The 26458-nt window shown below is 45.8% G+C and overlaps 1 protein-coding gene across 1 annotated transcript in view; it reads right to left on the reverse strand.

Moving 5' to 3' along the window:
* The window catches only part of LOC138292149 (putative nuclease HARBI1), a 49386-nt gene that overhangs the window by 822 nt on the left and 22106 nt on the right, over window positions 1-26458 (reverse strand). Inside the window, exon 2 of the mRNA XM_069230559.1 lies at window positions 28-409. Coding sequence (XP_069086660.1) covers window positions 28-409 — 382 coding nt within the window. The remainder of the gene's footprint in view (window positions 1-27; window positions 410-26458) is intronic.

The following is a 26458-nucleotide window of genomic DNA, read 5'->3' on the forward strand; positions in this document are numbered from 1 at the left end:
GTGCGTGTTGTCACGGTTGCCACGTACCTGCCAAAGTAGTGAGTTGCAATGTGGTCCCGTCTCTGTCTGCCCTCCAGTGCGATGCTACTACCCCCAGGCTGTCGGTGTGGTAGCTCTTGCTCCTCATCCTCCGAATCTGTGTCGTCAAAGGTGAGATGTAGCCCACGTCTGGTGGCGATGTTGTGTAGGATGGCACATGTTGCCACGATCTTGCATGCAGTCTCTGGGGCATATTGGAGTGCCCCTCCACTTTTGTGCAGGCATCGGAAACGTGATTTCAACAAGCCAAAGGTCCTCTCACTGACAGTTCTGGTCCGGCGATGTCCTATGTTGTAGCGCCTCTCATTCTGATTGGCAGATGTTAGGTATGTGGTGAGTATCCATGGCCTCAGAGCATATGTACTGTCTCCTGTGTGACAAAAGAGCAGATATGAGCATGGTGTCACATGGTTATGCAGTGACATGTATTTAAGACATCAGAGTGTACTACACAGTACCAAACTCCCCAAGTTCTAGGCGTCGGTGTATCCCACTGTGCCTGAATATGTATGCATCATGTGTACTCCCTGGAAATTTAGCCACTATGTCAGTAATGACATTATGGGCATCACATACCACCAGGATGTTTAGTGAGTGGGTACATTTCCTATTGTGGAACACATATTCCAGATTTGCTGGTGGGCAAATTGGTATATGTGTCCCGTCCACACACCCTATTACATAGGGGAAGTTAGCAATTCTGTAGAAGTCCAACTTGGTGCTGTTAATTTCCGCCTCATTCCTGGGAAAGTATTTATATCTGGACATGTGTGCGAGTATGGCATCTAGGAACCGTCTAAAGAATCGTGACAGGGCACTTTAGGACACCCCACCAGCAACAGCAATCACCCCCTGGTAGCTACCCGAGGCCAAGAGGTGCAGTGAGCAGAGCACTTGCACATGTGTGGGGATAGAGCAGCTGTGCATTGTCTGGCGTTCTAGCTGAGGTTTCAGCAGTTCAATAATCTCTAAGATAACTGCTCTGCTCAGTCTGTATTTATCATAAATCTCTTCATCAGTTTGTTGAAATAGTGTCTGCCTGGTTTGGTATATCCTCTCCTGTCTCTGCCTCCTCCTCCTCTGCTGGGCAGCCTGGATTCTCCTCCTCCATGCTATCACGTATAGTGCAGCCATTTTGAGAAACCCTGATGCCTTCTGGGTCTGCTTTTCAACTTTGGTTCTGGTTAGTACCTGTTTAGAATCAGTGCTAATCTGGGTGTGCAAAACAGGCTTTTTGCTACTACTCGCAATTTGCGACTGCCTTGTGCATACGGTCTGCGACTCGCAATTTGCGATTTCTTAATTGCGAGTCGCAATTCTAAGTCTCAATTTTTGCGAGTCGGTAATGGGTCGCATCACTATTTGGGACTCCGAAATGGCATTGGAACATTCCATTCCACATTTTTTGCAAGGTCGCAAATAGCGCTGCGACCGATTTGCGACTCACAAAACTTTCGTACATGTGGCCCTTGGAGACTTGTGAAAAATATGATTTTGACAACCAAACAGTAGATAGCCCAGAAGTGGAAAACTAAAGACATACTGAAAACTCGGAATGGGCTTGTAAATTGTGGTGACTGCTGCCAATGAAAAAGTTGACTTGGGACTTAAACAATCAAGGATGAAATTAGGGAAACTGGAAGCCATTGCTTGTTTATTGTCCTGGTGTGGTCACCAGCCCTAGCATGCCTGAGGTTGCTGAAGTTGTTAAGGCTAGGTATATGTAACTACAGCTAAGCGTATAGAGATATGATGTTTACTAAAAGAGTAGGCTGAAACGATGATGTAGCCCATTGAAGACTTTTTCTGCACTCCTTGGACAATATTGGTGGCAGATCCTAAAATAGGTAGGGTGGGTGGGAAAGAGAGGTAGGCCAAGTGATAAACTGAACATTTCACTGTAGTTAATGGGATTTTTACTGATGGCATATTCATGGAGGGTAATTTAAAAAAAATCAAGAAAAAAACCTTTGAAGGAAAAAAAAGCGGTTGTCAATATATTCAGATCTTATTGAGGTTGTGGAGGTGTTTGGTTGGTTGGGTGGGTGGGTCATACCACAAATACATCCATAGTGATGCAGAATACTTTGACTACTGTGGGTCTGTGGCATGTAATATCATGGTACCACATGGCATTGGTTCTGCCCCTAACTAGATGCCCCAGACATCTGCCATTCTTTCCTCTCTTGGATTTGAAGACAGTGATGAAATAGAGAAACCGGTAAAGATGGCAGCTTTGTGTTTAAGGGTCGGAGGGCCATTGCTGGAAATGGATCTGCTAAGAGTTCTTTCTTCCACGTTGGGTCTGCTCCAGAAGCACCTCTTTAGAGAAGCTGGCATCTTAGAGAAGCATGGACATTTCGATAAAGTGGTCTAGTTGTATGGCCTCATTGTATATTTGAGGAATTATGCAGATGCCATGAGGCACTTCCTGATACAGAATATTGTTTTGTGGCAATTCCTCTGAAGTGCGAAAGTTGAAGATGTTGAAAATGCACTCCAAACACTAAGAGAGTTGTGTCATTTGCTCCTGCTTTGTTTGCATTCAGAGGAATTTCATATATTGGTATTGGCAGCCAATATCCCTTTCTCTCCTTGTTCCAGGCATACAACAAGGTAAATACTGAATTACTACTGGTGACTGAGTGCAGTAATTCTGCTGGATCTCACTTCATGGATTTTAATAGGGATCAATATTTGAACTAGAAATACATGGCCTTTGTGAAAGTAATAGATTGAACTGTTGTGGATAACGTAGGTGTGTTGCAAAGCTCCAAGAACCTTTTTCTTACTGCTGTATTAAGTTTATTCTATGAGTAATGAAAAGAATGGATGACTAGGGTTATCTGTCTTTAAAGACTATCAGGAGATCCTTGATCTACCATAATTGTTTCTTATGTGTGATAGGAAGGATAAAATCAATGATCTATCTATGACTGAATGATCTATCATGGCCTATCTTTACAATGTGAGCACTTTTCTTGTTGACAGAGACAGAAACAAATCAGTCAGGGAAAGATCAAGAATCAAGAGTTAGTATAGTCAGAGAATCGATTTACCAAGGAGAGATAGACAACAGCACCTTAATGTAGGCTTTAGTACAGGTAGTTCCTGTTTTCCTACATATAGGTGAAGGGCAGCTGTGGTTCAGCACTTTTCCTCCAAAGACCATCTGTTATTTTTCTTCAAATAACAAAATCTTGTAGGATTAGAACATTAGGAACTGCTGGATAAAAAGCTTGTGCAGCTGGGAGGTGCTGAGGCCATGTTGGAATATGGAGCTGTGTCCGTGGGGCAACATAATAAGAGAGCCTGGTAATTTATCATACTGGCTGTGTGACTTCCAGTAATATTAATTTCATCTATGTGATGGGATGCCCCAACAACATTTATGGACCCTTTTGACCTTGGTTGGACCTTGCTGTCCTTGATCTACCTTTTGGACATTTTGTAGTGACATACAGGTCTGGTTGCTACTTTCTTGTCCTGAGGAAGATCCTGTTTAAATTATTTCATGTGGTCATGATATTGACTAATTGGTCTCAGTTGTTTGTGCTTTTGGTGACCAATGCAATCGATATCTGAAAAATAATTTCTGAATTTGATTCTGTTTGTCCGTTTGATTACGACATTTATTTATGTGTTAATGCAATTATGCTTTCTGCTTTATTTTGTTTTTCACTGTATTTGGACTTCCACTGCGCTATCACTTTTAGCACCTATTCTTTCATAGGAACTGTAACTGCTTTATATGTATATGGGTGCATATACATGTCCAACCAATGTGCAATCAATGACAAAGGATTTACATTTTTTAATTCATGAATCTGTAGCACATTGCTTGTGTTAGCAGCGGCGTTATGTCAGGTAGCCCCTGCAGTAGCATCAAATATTTCCCGCAAGGGATTCCTCTGGAACTGTTCCCTCGTGTGTGGATGAAAAGCCAGGTCACTTTACCAAAGTTCAGAAGGCAGCAGATTCACATTTAAGCATTCTGAAATGTGTGGAGGCCCAGACTGGAAAAGAGCCACTGCTGAATCTAATCTTTCTAAAACTGAATTTTCAGGATTGCTTAGTAGACTGAGAACTTGGTATTTCATACAATTTGTGATACAAAGTCATTCTAACATAAGCGGGTAACAGCAATTAAATATTCTTTCAGTGGTACCTCATTACAGCGCTCTACTGCTAAAGTCATATTTTCATATTTTTTTCCCAAGGAGAGCTATTCATGTCATCTCATTGAAGTGTTCATCCTTAACTGTTACTAACAAAAAGATGCATACATAATAACTTTTCTGCATATTACACACATTAGGTCAACTTCCTCACAGCGCCCTAGCCTGCTGCTAACAAGTGACAGGATTCGAGCAAGCTTGTACACAACCAAGGATCAAAGATCAAAGAAGATGACCCAATGTTTTATAAGAACATTCATGGCTTGCTTGTTCTAGTAGGAAATATTTCCATATTCAGTGGTTCTAAATGATTCAGAGACTCACTCTTTACATGGGCATCCTACGGTCAGAACTAGACCCCATGAGTCTCCAGTGGCTTTTAGACTCTTTTTAGGAACAGCAAAAGATTTAAACTCAAAAACCTAACTATCCTACACACAAATAATGTCATTTTTATTTATAATTTAAATTTACATTTTATTGACATTTCTAAATTATTTTTCTGCTAATTTAGAAACTTATCTAGTGCTTGTATTGAACCAATCCTAATATCAGATCATTTCATTTAGTAACTGCAAAATGAATTGTAGGAAAACTTTATTAAATAGTGGAGAAATTAATTCAGAGATTGTGCTTGTGGAGTAAAATTAGGATAAAATGCTTAGTATTTTTAATGATTATGAGATGCATCTCTGGTACCACAGTGGATGTCTTTTAAAGTAATCATGGGCCAGATGTACAAGGCATTTTAACAGCTGCAAAAAATAAAATTCAGCATTTGCGACTGTTCAAATGCTTTTTTTTATGAATTAATTACATTTTTGGGGTCCTAACAGGGATTTTGAATGGATACCTATTGAGTATCTGAAACGTTCATGTTGTAGGCATTCCTTCCTAATATTGAATCAGACCCCAGCAGGCCACCATTCCTGTGATTTCCAACGTAGTGACTCGCAATTTGCAACCTACCTCATTATTATTCATGAAGTAGATCTGATTCTGATTCAATACAATATGCATGTTTAAGAACCAACCTATTAGTACATAGGTTGGTTCTTAAAAATATATGCTGGTCTCAAAAATCTTAGTCTTAATTTGCAACCAGTATTTTGCGACCAGATATTGGTACATCTGGCCCCATAAGTCTTACTTATTATATTTATTAAATCATTATATACACAGCCATTTCTATTTGCATTTTGTGGTTTGAACCTATCCTTGTTTCCCTGAGGGAAAGTTCCACATTTATCGCAAGTCTGATTAATGTAATTCGATGCTGAATAAGAGGACTAGTTATCAAGTATCCAATGAAAAAGCTGAGGAAAACCTCCAGGTGAATATGTCAAGAAAGTGTTTAACCAATTATGAATACATCTGAAAGAATAGAGTACAGGTTGGTTTAATAACGAGTGAAAAATGGTCTTGTCCTCAAAAGAAGTTGCAGGTTAGTTTAATAACAAGTAAAAAACGGCCTTGTTGTCAAAATAAGTTGCTAATGATTTAAAATCTGCCTACAGTCACTGTAAGGAAAGGGCTCCCTGTTGCAATTACCCCCCACTTTTTGCCTGATACTGATGCTGACTTGACTGAGAAATGTGCTGGGACCCTGCTACCCAGGCCCCAGCACCAGTGTTCTTTCACCTAAAATGTACCATTGTCTCCACAATTGGCACAACCCTGGCACCCAGGTAAAGTCCCTTGTAACTGGTACCCTGGTACCAAGGGCCCTGATGCCAGGGAAGGTCTCTAAGGGCTGCAGCATGTCTTATGCCACCCTAGGGACCCCTCACTCAGCACAGACACACTGCTTGCCAGTTTGTGTGTGCTGGTGGGGAGAAAATGACTAAGTCGACATGGCACTCCCCTCAGGGTGCCATGCCAACCTCACACTGCCTATGGCATAGGTAAGTCACCCCTCTAACAGGCCTTGCAGCCCTAAGGTAGGGTGCACTCTACCACAGGTGAGGGCATAGGTGCATGAGCACTATGCCCCTACAGTGTCTAAGCAAAACCTTAGACATTGGAAGTGCAGGGTAGCCATAAGAGTATATGGTCTGGGAGTCTGTCAAAAACGAACTCCACAGCTCCATAATGGCTACACTGAATACTGTGAGGTTTAGTATCAAACTTCTCAGAATAATAAACCCACACTGATGCCGGTGTTGGATTTATAACAAAATGCACACAGAGGGCATCTTAGAGATGCCCCCTGTATTTTACCCAATTGTTCAGTGCAGGACTGACTGCTCTGTGCCAGCCTGCTGCTGAGAGACGAGTTTCTGACCCCATTTGGTGAGGGCCTTTGTGCTCTCTGAGGACAGAAACATAAAACGTCCCTGGCTCGACTTGTGGAGAACAAACACCACAGGGAGGACTCCCCGGCGACTACGAGACCGTGAGTAGCCAGAGTTGACCCCCCTGATCCCCCACAGCGACGCCTGCAGAGGGAATCCCGAGGCTCCCCCTGACCACGACTACCTGCTTCAAAGACCCGACGCCTGGTAAAGACTCTGCACCCGCAGCCCCCAGGACCTGAAGGATCCGACCTCCAGTGCAGGAGCGACCCCCAGGTGGCCCTCTCCCTTGCCCAGGTGGTGGCTACCCCGAGGAGCCCCCCCCCCCCTTGCCTGCCTGCATCACTGAAGAGACCCCTTGGTCTCCCATTGATTTCTATTGCGAACCCGACGCTTGTTTGCACACTGCACCCGGCCGCCCCCGTGCCGCTGAGGGTGTACTTTCTGTGCTGACTTGTGTCCCCCCCGGTGACCTACAAAACCCCCCTGGTCTGCCCTCCGAAGACGCGGGTACTTACCTGCTGGCAGACTGGAGCCGGGGCACCCCCTTCTCCATTGAAGCCTATGCGTTTTGGGCACCACTTTGACCTCTGCACCTGACCGGCCCTGAGCTGCTGGTGTGGTAACCTTGGGGTTGCTCTGAACCCCCAGCGGTGGGCTACCTTGGACCCAAACTTGAACCCCGTAGGTTGTTTACTTACCTGCAAAAACTAACAAACACTTACCTCCCCCAGGAACTGTTGAAAATTGCACTGTCTAGTTTTAAAATAGCTATATGTCATTTATGTGAAAACTGTATATGCTATTTTGCTAATTCAAAGTTTCTAAAGTTCCTACATGAAATACCTTTCATTTGAAGTATTACGTGTAAATCTTGAACCTGTGGTTCTTAAAATAAACTAAGAAAATATATTTTTCTATACAAAAACCTATTGGCCTGGAATTGTCTCTGAGTGTGTGTTCCTCATTTATTGCCTGTGTGTGTGTACAACAAATGCTTAACACTACTCCTCTGATAAGCCTACTGCTCAACCACACTACCACAAAATAGAGCATTAGAATTATCTCTTTTTGCCATTATCGTACCTCTAAGGGGAACCCTTGGACTCTGTGCATACTATTCCTTACTTTAAAATAGTGCATACAGAGCCAACTTCCTACTTATGGGGCCAAAATAATGCTGGGTAAGGAAACAGCTTTCTACAACCGAATTCAAACAAGGGCCTACTAAACAGTGTTCCAGATCCCATGTTCAGTCTCTCCAGCTCAGGTACGCTTAGAATTTGGTCTGAAAAACTACAAGCAGCAGAGTAAATGTGCGTATATTTAATCGGAGACTGTGAGCAGCAGAGACTGGTACCATCAATATGCTGGATTGAAATTGAGGAGCTGCATTGTAATGATAAAGGCTCATGGGGTCACCACCTAAACATTTCCATAAAGGATCTAAGCTTGCAAGATGCATGGGACATGAGCCTGGGTAAAGTGGAGTTTTACCGGAGGGCAAACGCTTCCACTCGGTTACTGTCTTTAATTACTGATACAAATGCGCTCTCTACAAGACGACATGCCTGGACCATATTATCATCATACAAAACTTTACGGGCTTAGGAAAATCTAGCAGTACCCTTCACTCAGTCATTGAAACATCAATTTATGCTACTGCGTTTTGGAATAATGGAAACCAAAGACATGGTCCTTTCATGGAGACAGCAATCACAGTCACAATCTTGTTGCCTTTGTGGGTATAAACAAGTCACTTGTCCATGTTTTTTTAGTGTGTGTCCGGCACTGTCAGAATATAGGACAAAGTACCTGAAATACATTCTTAGGTCACTGAACATACGTTTGTGTAGGCTGGCCATTATTAGCTGGTTAAGTGGTATCGCAATCCCGTTTTCTTTTCGGGGTACTAAATTAATGGTCCAGTCCCACAAAGAAATTACGAAAATAGCGAGTAGGTAGAAAATAGATAACAACTGAATGGCACAGTTGCTGTAAAGATTTACGGGTCCACGTTAATGAGTACTCAAATGGTAAACCTTGGTATATTGGGTGGACGGAGAAAACAAGGCCTATTTTTAGACTTGAAGGGTTAGCGTGCACTATGGGGGAGTCTTAAGCCATTTAGATTGACAAACAAGTTTTAACATGTTTTACTTGTCTTTTTGAACTTGATTGTGTTTTACGTTAGTAATTAGGATGCACTGTCACTTTGTCTATGGCTGCAAGTGAGAGCTCGAACTTAAGACCCCATTTTTAGCCTAATATTTTAAGAAAAAGACTTCGTATTATGACAAGCCGAAATGGTAACCTTTTTATACTGTGCGTAAACAAATGCTAAAAAAAAAAGTCTGTATTAACTATTGCGGACTGTTTTTATATTGTGTGTACTTAAAGTTTAACTTAAGAGCATATTTGAGTGATTATAAGGCACGACTATGTGATTAGTATTGGTTTTAATTAACTTTGCTAATAAACTTATTATTACAATAAAGGATTTAAAACGTGTTCATTATAAATTATGTGCAACACATTAATAAGGCCATATTATTTCCAGCCAACGGTTCATTACCTGACTTATGGGATAGGAAATTAGATTCAGACCACTCTCACGGAAATTAGGGTAAAATCTAGCTTTTTATAATACTTTACAAATTTTAAGGGGTCATCTTAATTGAAACGCTATTTGATTGCCACCACAACATGGCAAGAAGGCCCCACAAACAGATAAATGTTGTAAGGTAACTGCAATATCTGGACATCAACAATAGCCTGTTAAGCAGGCTATCATCCTGTTCCTGCTTTTCCAGTAGTTAAGTGGCCCTTTCTATTGCTCCTTTCTTGGCCCTTAACCTGTCATACATCAACCGCATTTTTATGTTGTTTTATATTTTACCTCAACAGTTAACACCAATTTGCATAATGTAATAATTTATCTTTAGGTCAATGCTCCTGCTTATCCTGAGAAGGTGCATTTTTTTTAACCATCAGAACCCCTTCCTGGCCTTAGGGATCCCAAACTCTGTTGGCACGTCTAACTTAAGCCCACCAGCATGTGTCTAACCTTGGAAAACTGGACCATCTTCATATGGTAGCATCCCTTTCCTTGCTATGCACCTATGGCAGTGCACCTCCTCAGATGCCAGGGTCGATGCACCACGTAACCTTGCGAATGCTTTGTTTTAAGCAGGGAAAGAAACTGACTCTGCATGTTCACCCATCTTGTTCGCCATACAAATTTTGAGCTAGTCAGACTAAGGCCCATTCCACAGCAGCTTCCAGCTTGAAGAATCTGCAACAGAGTCTGACAAGCTACCGGGAATGCCTGCCATAGTCTATAGGATTACTTCTCTCTCCTAAGGATAAAGGTATGATTTCACAATTATGCAGGATAACCGTTTTGAGCAGTAAAAAAGCCATTTCTGGTGTTATTGTGAAAACGGAAGTACTATCCTGCCTTCTCTTTCGGTAGCCTTTAAAAAAGGATTACTGAAAGGTAAGATATCAAGACGGCAGCAGGCTTATGGCCGAGGAGGCACTTGTAGATTGTAACTTTACATATTTCTTATTTGGTGAAAGCTCTTACGTATCTTTCTCAATAAAAGTTCTCATTATCTTTATATTTAATTTATATCATTGAGTAAGCCATTCATACCTTCTAGTAAGCCTACTTAGGCTCTTGCTCCCTTCCCACTAACTTCTGTAGACCTTTCTTCAATACTTCATCAAATATATAGCATTTGATTCATGTTTTATAAAATGCCACTACCTACTAACAGACTGTACACCAAAAGGGCACAACTAAATCCCCTGTGTCCTCTGACAAGCTTATACTTACAAGATTCATGAAAGTAGGAATTACTTTATTTTCATTCCCAGGGTGGCCAGGTTAAGATCTTATTGTGTAATATGTATGGTAAGCTTCTGTTTTCTATTTAGGATTAGACCTACAACCAATGGCCGGTGGATATGAAAAACGATTGCAAGGAACCAAACAGAATGCTTTCTAGTACCTGTACCTTAACGTTACTGCAGAGCCTGCTCATCATCCCCCACTCGCGTGGGCCAACCTGTCAACTTAACGCTTTGTCTGTCATCGCAGTCGGGCATTTGTCTGAACTAGTCAAGCGCAGAACGCGTAAGTAGCGCGGGCATGTCAGCTTCCTGAATTCATCAGAGAGGTAGGAAATACAGGGGCCCATATTTTATCAAAAGTGGGCAGAGATCCCGTAGCTTCTGCAGTCAGTTTTTCCATTCCCAGTATGTCCGATAACTTATGTAGCCAGTCAGTGTGTGAGGGAATCACCTCGGTACCCCATAGGGCTAAAGGCAGCTGTTTAGCTGCTCCGATCGCCGGTGTGATGGCTCTAACATTCTGGCTTTGAGAGGGTATGTGTGCAGGCTCGAGAGCCCTAGTAATATGTAGCTGGGGAAACGTGGTATGGTTGTGTAATATATTTCATCGATTGTGTTCAGCATGTTGTCCCAAAAGGGGAGTAGTGTGGGCATTGCCATAAAATGTGAGTGAGTGTACCAAACGGTGCACACTCCCGCCAGCAACGATCTGAGGTGCCCTTCCGCCATCCGGCAACCCGTGCTGGTGTAAAATACCAATCATGCGCTATTTTCAAGAGTAATTCTTTGGTGTTCATGTTGCGGGCTGTTACTCGTGCTCGGTGTAACACATCTCGGCATTCCTTGTCTGTAAAGGAATGGCCACATTCGGCTTCCCACCTACGCCTCCCAGATGTCTGGGGCAGGTTTGGCGGCACAGTCAGGAAGCCATAAACATCTGAGATAAGCCTCCTATCAGTCATACATGTTAGCAACCAGCGTTCAAAGGGGAGGAGGGGTCTACTCGCATGGGGACGCATTGTCGGAGATAGCACCCAGTGTCGGATCGCCAAGAACTGCCAGTAAGCTTCCTGCGGGAGGCCTTATGCCTCTCAGAGCTGAGGGAAATCCATAATCCCCTGAGCGTCAAATAGATCTCCAATTCTTTTACAATTGGAGTCCTACCAAATCTTAAATGAGGACCCCGTGAGTGCCAGGGGGAAGTCTCGATTGCTGATAATCTGCGTTTGCGGGCACATGGGCGAGGACAGGGCCTTATGTGTCTGCACTTTGTCCTATACCTCTGTTGTGGCTCGCAAAACCGGGGATACATAGACCCCTGAGGGCGGTGCGCCCGCAGGAGCCAGGGGACCTTCCAGATATGTTGTCCTCAACAGCCTGATCAATAAAGCACCAGTGCTTCTCAGTGCTCATGCTGGACCACTCCACCAGATAATGCAACTGACCAGCTTGATAGTACCCAGCCAGGTAAGGGACTCCCAACCCCCACTCCAACTGTGGCAAGTAGGCCTGCTCTCTCACCATTCTCGCCCTTTTCCCAGCCCAGGTGAATTCCCATCAGCCTCTGTATAGTATCTAGTACCCTAGACGGGGGATGTAGTGGCAGGGTCTGCATAATGAACAGCACTTTGGGTAGGAGCATCATCTTCACTGCCACGATACGGCCCAGCCACGAGAGGCCCTAACCCTTCAACCTAGCCAAGGCCCCACGGGCTTCACTCAGCAAGGAGGCATAGTTACATTCCGCTATAGTGGCTGGTGTAGTGCGGATTTGTAAGCCTAAGTATTGCACTTCTTGTTTGGCCCAAATAAATGGTAAGAGGGGTTGCAGTGCTTCCTCTTCTGTCTCTGGCACTGTCAAGTTAAGATTAGAAGATTTAGACAGATTAGCATTGGAACCTGCCACCCTGCCAAAAGCCCGCAGTTCATCTAACACTGCTAAAAGCGATCTCTTTGGTTGTGTCAGGTAGAGTGGGGCATCATCAGCATATAGTGCTATTTTATGACATCTACCCCCCATCAGGATACCACTGATGCCCTGGTTTTGCCGTATGTGTTCCACAAAGGGTTCCATATATAAGGCATGCAGCAGTAGTGACAGTGGGCAACCCTGCCTTGTCCCCCTGGCAATAGGAAAGGAATCTGAGAGGCTGCCATTAACGCTCACCCTGGCCTGAGGGAGGCTATATTTACTCCGCACCCATTTGCAGAATCTCGGTCCCGAGCCACACCGGGAAGGACCAAAAACAAAGTCCCAGTGGACTTCTCCGCTTCGATAGAGACTAGTATTGATGGGATATTGGCCCGCTGCGCTTTTTCTAAAAGATGACAAAGCGTCTTGGTATTGTTAGCACATGTTCTCAGGAATAAACCCAGTCTGATCCGGGTCTATCCATTCCTGCATTTGGGGGGTGAGCCTATTCGCCAAAATGCCAGTAAAAAGTTTGCCATATACATTCAACAACGTAATCTGCCGGTATGACACACATAGGGTAGGGTCCTTGCCAGGATTCGGGATAACCGTAATCATGCCCTTCTGCATCGACTGGGGAAGCGATCCCTTAGAGGTAAAGCCATTAAATAGCCATGCCAACACTGGGGCCAAAAGTTCCCCAAAAGTTTATAGAACTCGGCCCCAAGCCCATCCTGGACCACTGTGCCTTGCCCGTGCAGAGGCGCTCTATGGCCATTAAGACTTCAATAGGGGTGATATCCCTGTCCAAAACATTGGCTGTTACTTTGAGATTTGGGGCCAGGATACTGTATCTAGGTATCTCGCTATTGCCCCAGCTTCTAGTCGCTCTGCTGATAAGAGGGAGGCATAAAAGTCCTCGAACTCCTTCAGGATCAACTCCCCATCGTTAGTGACGTTGCTTTTCTGTGTCCGAATTGAATTTACCCGGCGTTGTGCCCCTGTGCACGCAGCTGATATGCCAAGAGTCATCCCACCTTATTCACCCCTACATAGTACATTTGCTTGGTGCGCAGGAGGGTGTGTCTAGGGCTTTCAATTGTTTACGATTCACAACAAGTTGTCATTTCACTTCCTTTGCGCCCATTACCCCATGTTGCCCCTCCAGTTATTTTATCCTGGCCTCTAATTGCTGATGCTTCTCCTTCAGGAATGCGTTAGCGCATGCCGCATTGGCCCCTGACCACTGCTTTCTAAGCCTCCCAGACCACTGCCACCGAGGTCTCCGGTGTATTGTTAATGCTCAAGTAGGATTTAATTGTATCCATTATTTCTGTGCGCACCTCGGCGCCTGCAAGTAGTTAATATTTAACCGCTAAAACTGAATTTTTCTGCTTGGGGTCGGTAGTGTGAGTCATAGTGAGATCGGAGCATGGTCGGACAAGGACGCCATTCCACTCTCTGGTTGTGTGATTGTGTGCAGGAGGCCCGAGGTGGCCAGGAAGAGGTCAAGTCTGTCATACGTCTGATGTGCAGCTCAGAAGAATGCCTCTAAGAGTTGGGTTGTGTGCTCGCGAAACATCCGTTAGTCCACCCTCTTCCAGCCAGTTTCGAAAGCCCACAGAATAGGTCCCTGTCTGTCCATATCGCTGCGCTGATCTGTCCATGAGAGTGTCGGGGACTATATTAAGGTCTCCCCCTATGAGAATGTCCTTGTCTGAAGTAACCAGCACCCACCCAATGGCTTCTCTTAGAAACTCCTCTTGATGCTCCTTGGGGCCATAAATACAAGCTACCGTAATTTTATACCCATGTATGTCTACGCATAAGGAAATAAGCCTCCCGGTCATCTCAGCTTGGATGCCAATCACTTTCCCTAGGAAATGTGTAGCTAATAATATCGCCCCCCCTGCCTGTTTCCCAAGACCTGATGAGTGATACTGTCTGTCAAACCATCGCGATCTCAGCTTCTTCCAGTCTGCTCTCATTTCGTCAGGTGCGACTCTTGACTCAGACATAAATCACCTTTGTTTCCTGAGCATCGATGGCAAGGCTTGCCTCTTCACCGGAGAATTGAGGCCTCTGACATTGAGACTAATTAAATTAACCAACATGCATACTGGGGAAGTTAAAGTGTGTGGGACCTCAGGAGTCCAGACTGCATCTGAATGAGCCGGTTACTAATGGTGCCAGAGGTAGCACCAGGAAATAAGGCACTGAGAGTGTAATCAACCTAACAACAAATAAAACTGTTAAACCAGTATAAACAAAACTAGTCCCCTGCCCGGGAACCACGTAAAGGCCCTCGGGGGGTACATCTGAATGTACCAAGTCATTCTCCTTTCAGCTGCCGTTCTCTGTGTTGGGAGCTCCGCCGTCATTTCTCTCCATTCTCCTCCCTCCAGCTGCCACATGCCGCCCCCACCATCCGGCGGTTTGCGCCTAGGAAGCTAGTCTATGGGATAGGGCGGGCATGGTCTCCATCGTTGATTCCCCCCCAGTTATGCCTGTCCCAGAAGGCACAAGGGATCTTGTCCTGTTCCGGGTACGCCTTCTTGGTGCTGTAAGCGGCCCAGCAGGTCTGCCCCCTCCTTCCTACTTTCCTTCTCAGATGTTTTTTGGGGTTTCCTCTTTCATTGTTGAGCTATGCGACCATGATTCCCAGGCTTCGCCCAGGAGGTCTGGCCCGGGCCCCCAAGAGGAGGCTCACTCTGCCCCAAGTCCATGTCTGGGAGAGATTTCGCCTCCTCCAGCGTGCGATTAGTGCGCATCTCATTCTGCCAAACAGTATGTAGATGGAAGGGATGGCCCCACCTATAGCGAATTCCTCTCTCCTGAAGACTGGCCGAAACAGTTCGCATAGCACGACAGCGCTGTAGTGTCCGCGAGGAAAGATCCTGGTACAAATATATTTTGTGGCCCTCAAAGTCGATGGCGTTCAAGTCACGTACGCTGTTAAAATTTGCTCCTTCTGTTTGTAGTAATGAAGGCATGTGAGTACATCCTGCGGTTGACCCGGGGTCTGGGACGGGTGCCCAGTCCTGTGTGTGCGGTCCAGTATTATCTCCTGATCCCTAAGCGCCAGTGCAACCTTTCGGAACAGGCAGTTCACAAAGTCCTCAGAGGCCCTGCTGTTGCCTCTGCTGGCACTCCTCTAATGTGGATGTTGGAGCGCTGGGACCTATTCTCCAAATCTTCAAGTCTATATTGCAAGTCCCAGTTACTTTCTTGGAGGGTGATAATTTCCTGTCTGTGGTGGTATAGTTCTTCCTCTTGAGTGTCACATGTGCGCTTCACTGTGTTGACCCGCTAACCCAACTCGGGCGACCTTTCCTTTTAGCTCCTTTGATAGCGGTGGCAAGCTTCTGTCCAAGGGTGGCAAGATCTTAGCAGAGCACCCCAAATAGTTGCTCGATAAAAGCTTTCATTATAGGGGTGGTATCTTCTTCCCCCATTTCGCCACTGCTGGCCCCCCTGGGATCCGCCCCTACCCTGCGGGTGAGTTCCTGTTTTTGGTTGGGGTTTTTGAAAAAAGGTCTTTCAGGCTACCTTCTTACTTGCCATATCTTTGTGTCACCATTGCCTTCCAGTGAGGGGGGCACCTCCTGCGACTGAGTCGGTGCGCTCTCTCATAGAACACCCAAGCGGTTCCGCAAGGACAAGGATCTGTCAACACTATCTTCTGGACCCTGTCTCCAGGCCTCCAGCTCGTTGCTGTCAGTGAGAGTCACCTGTTATCCCTACCGCCCTGTGCAAGTTGTAGTCATCTTCTTAAGCTCTAGAATCACTTTCTAAGGGAGAGGGCCACCAGCCCGGCCGTTTCCCCAAACTTCCTATAAAGCAGCAGCCATCCACCTCTTCATCCACAGGTTGGTCTTTGCTGTGCTCTCCACCTACCTACAATGTAGGTCATGCTCCGCTGCTCGTCTCCTCGCTTTAGGCGTGCTCCTCTGGGCCTCACCCACCTCGGGCTCTCCTCTTTGATCTGGGGGAGCATCATCGCACCACTTATATCCACCAGCGGGAATGCTCTCCTATCGCCCAGTTCACAGCCGTGTTATCGATGCTCACGGCCTCCAGTCACCGCGCTCACGCTGCACCTGCAGGAGGAGGTGGGGAGTCTCCAAGCCTCCCCCTGTTGTTGCTGGTCCAGATCTTGGTGCCCCCGCAGCCCGGCACCACCCTCCGTCCATCCAGCTGGTCTTTCTGTGGACAGCTCCGCTGCTGCCATCTTGTCTGTGCCTCATCGGCTTCTTCTGGGTCCACCACGCACCTCTCTGTCTGTTACTGGGACTCCAAGTGGGCTAATCTGAGCCCTGAGTGTCTCCTGCAGTCCCCTGCCGGAACATCGGGCACCTACGTGACTCCAGACGCTCCCGGCCTAATTCTGACGGCGAAGCTCCGCAATGGTGCTCCGCCATCTTGACTCCGTCCCCCTGTTTTCTATTTACCAGACATTTTGCTGGCTTTGTGAATCCAATATAGATACTTTATAAGTACGCATTTTGAATAAAGTCGGTGCTAGGAACATTGAAGGGGCGTTACAAAAAGCAACCGTATTGAACCTCCCTTTTTTATTGGCATTTAGTTTAACTATGTGTGTTTTCCAAACAGCAAACAGTCGTACAAACCTAAGATATTACAATATGTATTAAAATGTAGAACCATACCTAAGTCCAGCACCAATAATGAACTAGTTTATCAGACCTAGTCAATCTGCTATATAATGATTAGTCATCATCTAAAAACTACTGAACAAAATTATTTGACTTCATGATGTCAGTCAGAACTAATTCAGTATGACTCATTTTGCGGCTACTAAATTCTTTCAGTGCCTCCATGCTGGGTTTAAATATGGATCAAATGTTTCTGTTATTTTACACCCACAATATGTTTTCATACTGAAATTTAGACCCCAGTTATATACGTACCTGCAGTCATTGGCCAACTCCACCCCTTGAATGATTCTGCATTCTGATATGTGGATATACATCTATGTATTGCAATAACTACAAAGATTATTTATTGAATTATCAGTGCCTATATAGCCTCACTTGTGGGGTCCCTGGGAAGTAAGCGGTTATTGGGCAGTGCCTTGTGTGTGGCATGCCATTTACCACCGTTATCTGAGGCCGACAACTACTATAGCAAATAAATTAACCAAGTTACTTCTTTTACCTACTCGAATCAGCATAGGCAGTTGTGTCCTAGTGTTGTAAGAAGATGGGATTAGAAAGTCAGATACAGCATGATAGAGTAAAGAACATTCAGTAAGCTCAAGGTCCAGCAGGTGCTTTATCTTTGACAAAGAATAGGACTTCTATTTATAGATAAGTTAAAAGAATAGTTGAAAGTATAATGCACCAAGTATACTACAAGGCTCTACAATCTTGTGTTGCTGAAATATGACCCCATATATTTTATGGTACTTATGGAGGTATGCTAGGTGTTGCTGTAAACTGGTATCCTCACAGAGCCTGTGTTCTGCAGAGCAGATGCTGAGCCTGCTCTTCTACAGGACCTGACACTACAATCCTTTGTGGCTGAAATATGACCCCAAACATTTTATCAATATTACATGATAAACGCAAGATTTGTTTGACATGTGGCCTTCATGGCAATGCCATTTTATAGGGAAACGTTTCAGGGATTCTTGGATGTTTTTAGAAATCCTCAGATTATCTACTTTTTCTTATGTCCAGCCAGCTGATACAACACAGACAAACAAGAACAGTGTTAAAAATTAAGTAGAATGTCAGACCATTGCCAAATTTCACTGTTATACTAGATGCAGAGTGGGAAACATCAATGGGTTTGTGCATGTGTGGTTGAGTTTCTCCACAAAAACAGTGAAAAATGCAAAACGTCAAACGCCACTGACCATAATCGAGCAGGTTCACACACAGCCTCCAAAGAGGTTTGTGATACTAACAAACACCTGGTGTCTAGGTTTAAGGAGCTACCAAAAAATATATATTTAGCATTCCTGTGCGCTGGTAATAGCCACTGGAAGGAGGGGTGTTATACCTCTAACTGGTCCAAGATATTTGAAAAGAGACTGGGTACAGCTTGTGGGTGCTCAAATAACAGTTGCATGTGATATCGAAATGCAGGGGCCGAAATCTTGTAATTGGCCTAACACAGTCCCCATGGCCCTCATTTTGACCCTGGTAGTCTCCTGACCACCAGGGCCACGGTGGCGGTTTCATGGCCAACAGGCCGGTGGTGAAGACCACCACATTCTGAGTGTGCCGGGTTGGCCTCTACCAACCCACCACATCCCCACTAAAACCGCCAGGGCGGTTGGAGCCACCGGGCCGGAGATGAGCATCTATGACCCGGCGGTCCACAGAAGACCGCCAGCGGTATTTTGAGCCGGCTTTCCACCCGGGTTTTCACAGCGGTAGCACAGCCATGAAAACTCTGGCGGAAAGGCTATCGATGACAGGGAATTTCTTCCCTGTCACCGGCAGACGACTCTCCCCCCACACCCACCCCTCCCCTTCAAGCACAATACCAACCCCCCTCCATACCAAGACCCTCCTCCCCCCTTAAGGTACAGCGCCCCCCTCCCCTGCCCCCTTAAGGTACAGCGCCCCCCGCGGAATACATGCACACAGACACCCACACGCATCATCCATACTCATTCACCTACACTTATATAAACGCATTCACTCACACGCATCCATACACACATTCAACTCAGCACTCATACTCGCATTCAACCACGCATGCACACACCCATACAAACATGCATACACACACCCATAGAAACATTCATACACACACGCAGACACCCACTCACACACGCACACACAACACCTCCCCCCCCCCACCCCCCCACCCCTCCCCACTGTCAGACACTCGACTTACCTTGTCCAGGGAGGAGGTTGTCTGGCAGGGAACGGGAGCAGGCGCTTCCACCACCGGCAGCGCCTCGCCATCAGGACACCGTCATGCCATATTAATGCACATAATACAGCGGGTGGAGTCCTTCTGGCGGGCAGGGCCGGTGGTGGAACTACCAATGCGCCTCCGCCCGCCACCACGACTACTGCAGGATTTCCGCCAAAAATGTGGTCGTAATAAGCGTAGGTCTGCACAACCTTTCTTTTGTCTTCTTGGTCAGAGCTTTGCACTTCTCTCTCTGGGTATTCCAGCTACCTCTTTTTCCAAGTTAGAGCACAACAGTACAGTTTATAATAGACTTTGAGGCTTGTTCACAGCCCATGTGCAAATCCCGGATTCAGGAGGCTTATATTAATCCTAGATTGGGGGCAATGTTGGGCAGCCATTGCCAATTAAATTAGAAACCTCATTTAAAAAAATCAAAAGCAAGGAGGCTGCATGGATCTGCCGCCTAAGTAACGAGGAACTGGGTCATAACACTGATTAGGATTTCCACTACTTTTTATGAATCATATTTTTATGATTCCTAAACATGGGCCAGTGACATACCTTGTGTGGGAATGCATCATAACATCGCTGATGAATTATATGATTTTCTATGAGAAAAGATATGACCCTTGGTGCAGGTCGGGAATTTAGATCTCTTTGTATCGGCTATAACTATAAGATTTAAGGGTTAAGGGTTATGATTTGCCTAGGGTATCTCCTCTTGAACATTGTCATCTTTTTTTATGTCATCTTTTTGATGTGGGTCAAGAAATTGCCAGAGTTGACAGGAGCGAAGTTGTTGAGAGTATGTTGGATGAATTCCAATTTCTTTGTTCTTTGCTACTTTTTCTGAGAAAATACAATGTTTTATGGTGAACATGGAATTATTTGCAGAGACATTTAATTGGTGACTATTATGGAATGTGAAGATTCCATGTGGTATTATGTTTTGGTGGGCACGTTTTCCAGTTCCCAGGTGGCCGACACAGCCCTGCAACTGGCTAGAGGACCATGTTACTCTCAGCTGGATATATTTTAGAGATATCTCTGATGCACAGATCAGTGCCTCACTGAAGAGACTATTTAATTCCAAGATGGCCGACACAATCGATAACTGCAGGTGGACGTCAGGATTTTGATGATGTCTTGTATAAACATGATTATTATCTTATAGTCGATACAGATGAGGCGATTTGCTGCACTTATCTTTAGACTGTTTAGAGATGGTTCAGTAGTGTAAACATGGGCTTAATCTGAGATTTCAGTTCATTTCAAGAGAGCCGACACAGCCGATATTTATAGGAAGAGGACATAACTAATTAAGAAAGCGAAAAGGGAGTAAAAAACTCTTTGTTTGTATCTGGTCAGGTAAACATGGGCATCTGGGGAGGGCGAAATTCTTAATGATCAATATATATGGCTTTGACTATGATTTTTTATTATGTTTTGTATAAACATGGTTATTATTCTTCAGTCGATATGGGTGAAGCTAATGTGTTACATTTATCTTTAGATTGTATGGAGATGGTCCAGAATTGTAAATACGGGCTCAATCTGAGATTTCAGTTTATTTCAAAATAGTCGACACGGATGGCATTCATAAATTATGGTCTGGACTAGTCAAGAAAATAAAAATGGCGGAAAGACTTTTGGTCTTCATCCGGCCCAGTACCTTTGGGCATCGGATGCCAGAATTCCTGAGGATTAAGGTGTATGACTGTGAACTCTTAGTACAGGAGTTTTTGTGACTATGGTTATAGTGAAATTGTGACTAACGCTGCACACTGCTCACGATGTGACATGATTAGTGCATGGGTGAAATATGTTTGTATGGCATTGTAGTCGGTTCTAAGATAGCCGGCGCAAACCTTACCGGGACCCGCGCTGCTAGTAAATAACATTTAAGTAATGGGCAGACTAGAGTTGTATCTAATCCTGTGGGGCAGTGGTTCCCAACCTGTGGGCCGGGGACCCCTGGGGGTCCGCAAAGCCTCCTCAGGGGGTCCGCGGCTGCTTAAAACATTTAATAATATTAGGTCCCAGCTATCAGTAATGACTCCTCGGGGGTCCCCGTGTTCCAATAATGATTTAGTGGGGGTCCCTGGGCTCCACTATTGATAAAATGGGGGTCCACAGAAGTCAAAAGGTTGGGAACCACTGCTTTGGGGTATTTGTTGCAGGTTAAATATGAGGCAATATTTACATTCTGGTTTCCTGACTGTCTTACCTCGCTAGCGGGGACGGAAACGGGTGTACGCAGCTTGCGGCAAAAATTGGAGTAAGCATTGGGTTGCTCTGAATATGGCCCTTTTGGCAATTGCAATTGATACACTCTTCATGCTGTATGGGTGTTTTATTTGGGGACATGCTCTCTTTACGTGGGGGACCCTTGTGAGTGTGATTCTTTATACAAAATATTTGCCCACCTATTTTATGGTTGTTTCTTTGCCCGCGTCTCCCTCCCCTAAGTCTCTCATGTCCATCGTGATTTGGAAAGGGCTTGACAGTCTCTGTTTCACTCACCTGCAGCATGTTCATAATTATGCTCACTCACTGGGGTCTTTTATGTCTTTTTCTTTCATTTATTTCTTGGCTTTATTCGGGCATATATGTGGGGCTCATAGCCCGGTACCAGTTGTGGGGGCATCGAAATGTCGTATTATTGATGGCTTTTGTTCCACTCACCCATTGCGTTCTGTTTTTGGGGGCTTGTTAGCCATTTGCATGGGTATTGTAATGCAGTATGTTTACAATTATGCCAAGAGATATGACATTAGCCTGGATATTAGGAGAATATTTATTTTTGATAGCCTTCCCTTTCTTGTATAATTAGGTGCCACTTTGGGGCAAATTGACCCTTTCCACTCACCTGATGGGTTCTATCTGTGGCAATCTCTACAATGTATTTATTAAGCTTTTTTGGGGCCTATGTGTGGTGCCGGTTGCCTTGTACTGGGTATGGGGGCATTGTGATGTTGTATACTTGAAATCTCCTATTCCACTTATTTTTAGGGGTCTGGTTGCGGATTTCTTAGCCATTTGCAGTAGCATTGAAATGCAGCATGTTTATAATTATATCCAGAAATCTGGCATTAGTCTTGAAATCAATAGAATGTTCACTTGTCATCCTCCTTTTATGTACACCTAAGTGCCCCTATTGGACAAAATAGGTCCGCATCTAACCCGTAATTATTATATTTTTGCATTACTATCTTTGCATAGTTATCGTGATGGCTAAGGATAAATTGATGAAGGGAACCCATTAGGGTCATAAATCAAGCCCACTATATGTATCTGACTTGGAGAAATATTCATTTCTAGTGTGGTACGCACTAATGTGGTTGTCATTATATTTTTTTCTTTCTTCTTTGCCGGTTGTTTTAAGGGTTAACATTAATATGTGTGGATTACACTGAATGTTAAGGACAGTATCTTTGGAGAAACACCTAAGGGACAAGTCCCTAAGTGAGCTTGTCCACTATTCTGTTGTTTTTTGTTCATTGTCTCTTCCCCTTTTTTCAGTCACTGTAATCTAAGAATTTCTGTTTGTAGTCATTTAGCTGACTTATGATGGAATTTATTGGAGGTATTTGTTTAGTGTAACATCTTTTTATTTTAAATTCAACAAGCAGCAGGATAACAAATACATGTATTCATGAATATAATCATTTTGAAACCAACACTTCTGCGTCTATGATGATCACCCTCACGTCCTACCGCTTCCCACATAACACCCATATTGACGTTTCCCTCAGGGGTCTCCTTCCGCAATGCGGAGTTCAGTGGCAGTAGCACCGGTGCTTCCTCTATAAATGTTCCACTTACCCCCTTATCCTTTCCCATTTTTGGGGGGCAGCCCTGGCTTTCGTAAAGCACTTTCTTGGCCACTATGCACCAGTACATATTCCTTTCCTAGTCTGTGAGAAGAGGAGCTGTCACAGCCCGCCAAAGGCGTGCTATGTTACATTTGGCAATCACCATACCCAAAGTTAGCCAGATCTGTTCCATGTGATTAAGGTCTGTAGCCTCCCACACATTTAGAAGGCACAGCTTGGCAGATGTTGACATAACTACACTGCATCAGTGTCCCAACATTCCCTCAGGCGCTGAAGTGTATCAGGTGAGCTATGAATCAGCTTCTGGTACATGAGGCATGTTGCTCTGCAGTTTATATGGTCTTCTAGCATCATAGCATCCAGGGCAGAAGACTTATGGAGGACCCGCCCCCCCACGAATCGCTGCTTGGAGGGCATGACATACCTGCAAATAACGAAAGGTTTCTAAGGCTGACAATTCATACTGTCTTAGCATATCTGGGAATGGGATCACCCTGCCCTGAGCTCAGAGGTCCCCCACCCGAGAGAGAGACCCAGAAGGTCCCATTTATCGAAACCTGGCTGGGTCCCTAGAGTGCCCGATCTCTCAGAGTCCTACAATGACATGGCTTGTGTGATTGTTTCGCTCCAGCCCAGTTTTTGGAGTGTATTGTGCCAGATCTCAACCATGAGTGCTGTGGGCCCCATGAAGGTTTGGTGACTTGGGTTGGTGTAGAGAGCACGCAAATAACCCAGTGGTTGTTGGATTAGGCGGTCCATATGGGACGCTGGCTCGTTGTCTGGTTGATTAACCCATTGGTTAATAACCTTAAGTTGAGTCGCCCAGTAATATTTCTGGATATCCGGCAAACGTATTGGGAGTATTAAGTAAACTGGCTTACAATGTTTTAATTAACATATACAAAGGATTAGGATGTTATGATGTACACATTATACTTTGAAGTATGTGTTGAATAGTCCCTCTGGACTTGTAATTGAAAGTCTTGGGTATTATCAATTTTCATTCACAGAAACCGTAAGAATAACCTATGTATGTGGACCACTATTCTTATGTGTCTATAGGCGTATGTCACTTATATTTTTTATTTTTGGGCATATGCCTTCTTTAAAGTGTGGTTGTTGCTGTCCTTGGATAAAGCACTGTATTGTTTATCATACATGTATAAACTCTTGTATTGTTGTTATATTTGATGCATTTAAGGTTTTATATACATGGTATGCAATGTCTCATTATGTGTGTATTTGTATGGTATCTGTATCTATTAAATTACAGCCCTGAAGAAGTCTTTTTGAGGAAAAAAACACGTTGGCTGTTTCCAGTGTAAATGTGTGACGATTTTAAGAAAATAAAATAAAGAGAAGAATCTCACAAGCTTACATATTTGATTGGGACTTTATGTGCTGTTACTTTTGATGTGGTGCACCTCTCTATTTTATATTGTTGTTTTAGCCCTCTCACCTTGGCAGCAGGTGTTTGCAGTGAGTGCACACAACCAGACATTTGAAGGTTAAAAATTTACAATTTTGGGGCGTGGCTACGGACGTCAAGATGGCGGTCGCACTCTAAGAGTGCTCTGGACCCCTCCGTCATCCGTCCGAAACCAGCCACTAAACAGAACTTCTTTAAACCCCATCCGAAAGGGGGGGGGTTGCCTTGGTGCCTCTCGGAGCCGGCCGGCTTGAATCCAGAGATCCGGGGTGCCGTGGAGACCTAGAAAGGGGCCGGCCCGAAGACCGGGCCGTGCCTTGGAGGGGAGTCGCCTGATACTCTGGCCTGGAGCGCGAGACCCCGAGCGGACGTTGCTGCACGAGAGCCGCCGGAGCCGCGGAAGTGCAGCGGGGGAGGCCTCCCCTGGATCCTCGGAGGGAGAGACGCGGCTGAACTCGTCCAGGCGGATGCCGAGTGGAGCCGGAACGGTGAGGCTCCGTGGCCGTTTGGCCCTGGGGGTGTCCGGGTCCTCGGCGCCTGGAGGGACGGGTACCGCTTGAGGAGACGTTGCCCCGAGGGGGGAGGCGGAGGTGGCTGCGCCCTTGGTGCCGGCGCGGCCCGCGAGGACGACACCCAGATAATAAGAGATGGAGGGAGCCGTGCCCTCGGAGCCGCGGCCCCCGGAGTCCCAGAGAAAGCTGGCGAGGTGATGCGGCTGGACCGACCGAGAGTGGGTCGCAGATGAGGGTCTCTCCCTGACTAGGAGCACCGTCGGCCCGCCACTTGAACAGTGGGGCATCTGGAGCGCGCCCGCCTCCCCGTGGTGACCAGAAATGAGGAACTGAGGAGCAGTGAAGGTGAAGAAGCGACGAGGAGCGGTGAGGGGAAACTGTGGTCTGCAAATGGTACCGCTTCAGTGAGTGATTCACCAACCAGAATTAATCCCGACTCGGCTGGAGAGACATTGGGAGCATCGGAGGACTCCCCGCCCCCCACTCAATGACTGAAACAAAAGAGACCTGAACGTTGGAGGGGGTCGTCAACGGACCTGTATCCAGGTGAGATAATAGCCTCCGGAGATCTGCCGCATAACTCGTTGAGAGTACAGCGGCAGCATTGGGGAGACCTGAAGAGAGGCAGTGGGGCCCTAGAAACCTGCCGCCCCCCCTTGGCCCTTGATCCGGAGGGAGAGGGACCCCCATTGGTCAATCTGACCCCGAGGTCACAGTGAACTGGCACAACTGACTCAATTTCCTCTGGGAGATATCTGGAGGTCAGGGGGCCCCCCCTGGTGGAGGCTGCCTGCTCCTTGACCCCATGGTGGATCAGACTTGGCTCGGAGCCGACACACCCAGACCTCAACCCAACAGGGGTGTGGGCACACCAGCCTTGCACCTCGATCGCCATGGGTAAAGACAGAGCTTCCAAGCAGGCACAGCCATCCCAGTAGAGAATAGATCAATTTACCACGCCGGCAGCTTCCCGGTCCGGGGGCTACGCTCCACCCACAGATCAGAACGCAGAAGGGGTCAACACTATCCTACTTGCAATCCAAACCTCACAACGAGCAGTGGAATCAAAAATTGGAGAGGTGAGAGAAGAGATGGGGCTCGTGAGGCAAGACCTTAGAAATGCAGTGGGCCGAATTACGAAAGTGGAGACCCGAGTCTCACAGACGGAAGACGACCTAACAGAATTGAGATCCAAGGTGGCCCAACTGCAAACGCGAACTGGAGAACTCCATCGCAGAGCTGAAGATGCTGAGAACCGCTCCAGACGCAACAATCTGCGCTTCGTTGGTGTACCGGAGGGAGCCGAGGATGGAAAGCCGCCGACTTTCTGGAAAACTGGATTAAATCCTGGATGCCGGAGAACTCTCTATCATCATGGTTTGCGATAGAGCGAGCGCACAGGGCCCTGACTCTGCGGCCTCCACCGGGGGGTCCCCGACGGCCCATGATTGCACGTTTCTTCAACTTTAAAGACCGCGATGCCGTCCTCGGGGAGGCTAGACG

Source organism: Pleurodeles waltl, chromosome 4_2 (genome assembly GCF_031143425.1).
Source record: "Pleurodeles waltl isolate 20211129_DDA chromosome 4_2, aPleWal1.hap1.20221129, whole genome shotgun sequence".
NCBI classification, from domain to species: Eukaryota; Metazoa; Chordata; class Amphibia; order Caudata; family Salamandridae; genus Pleurodeles; species Pleurodeles waltl.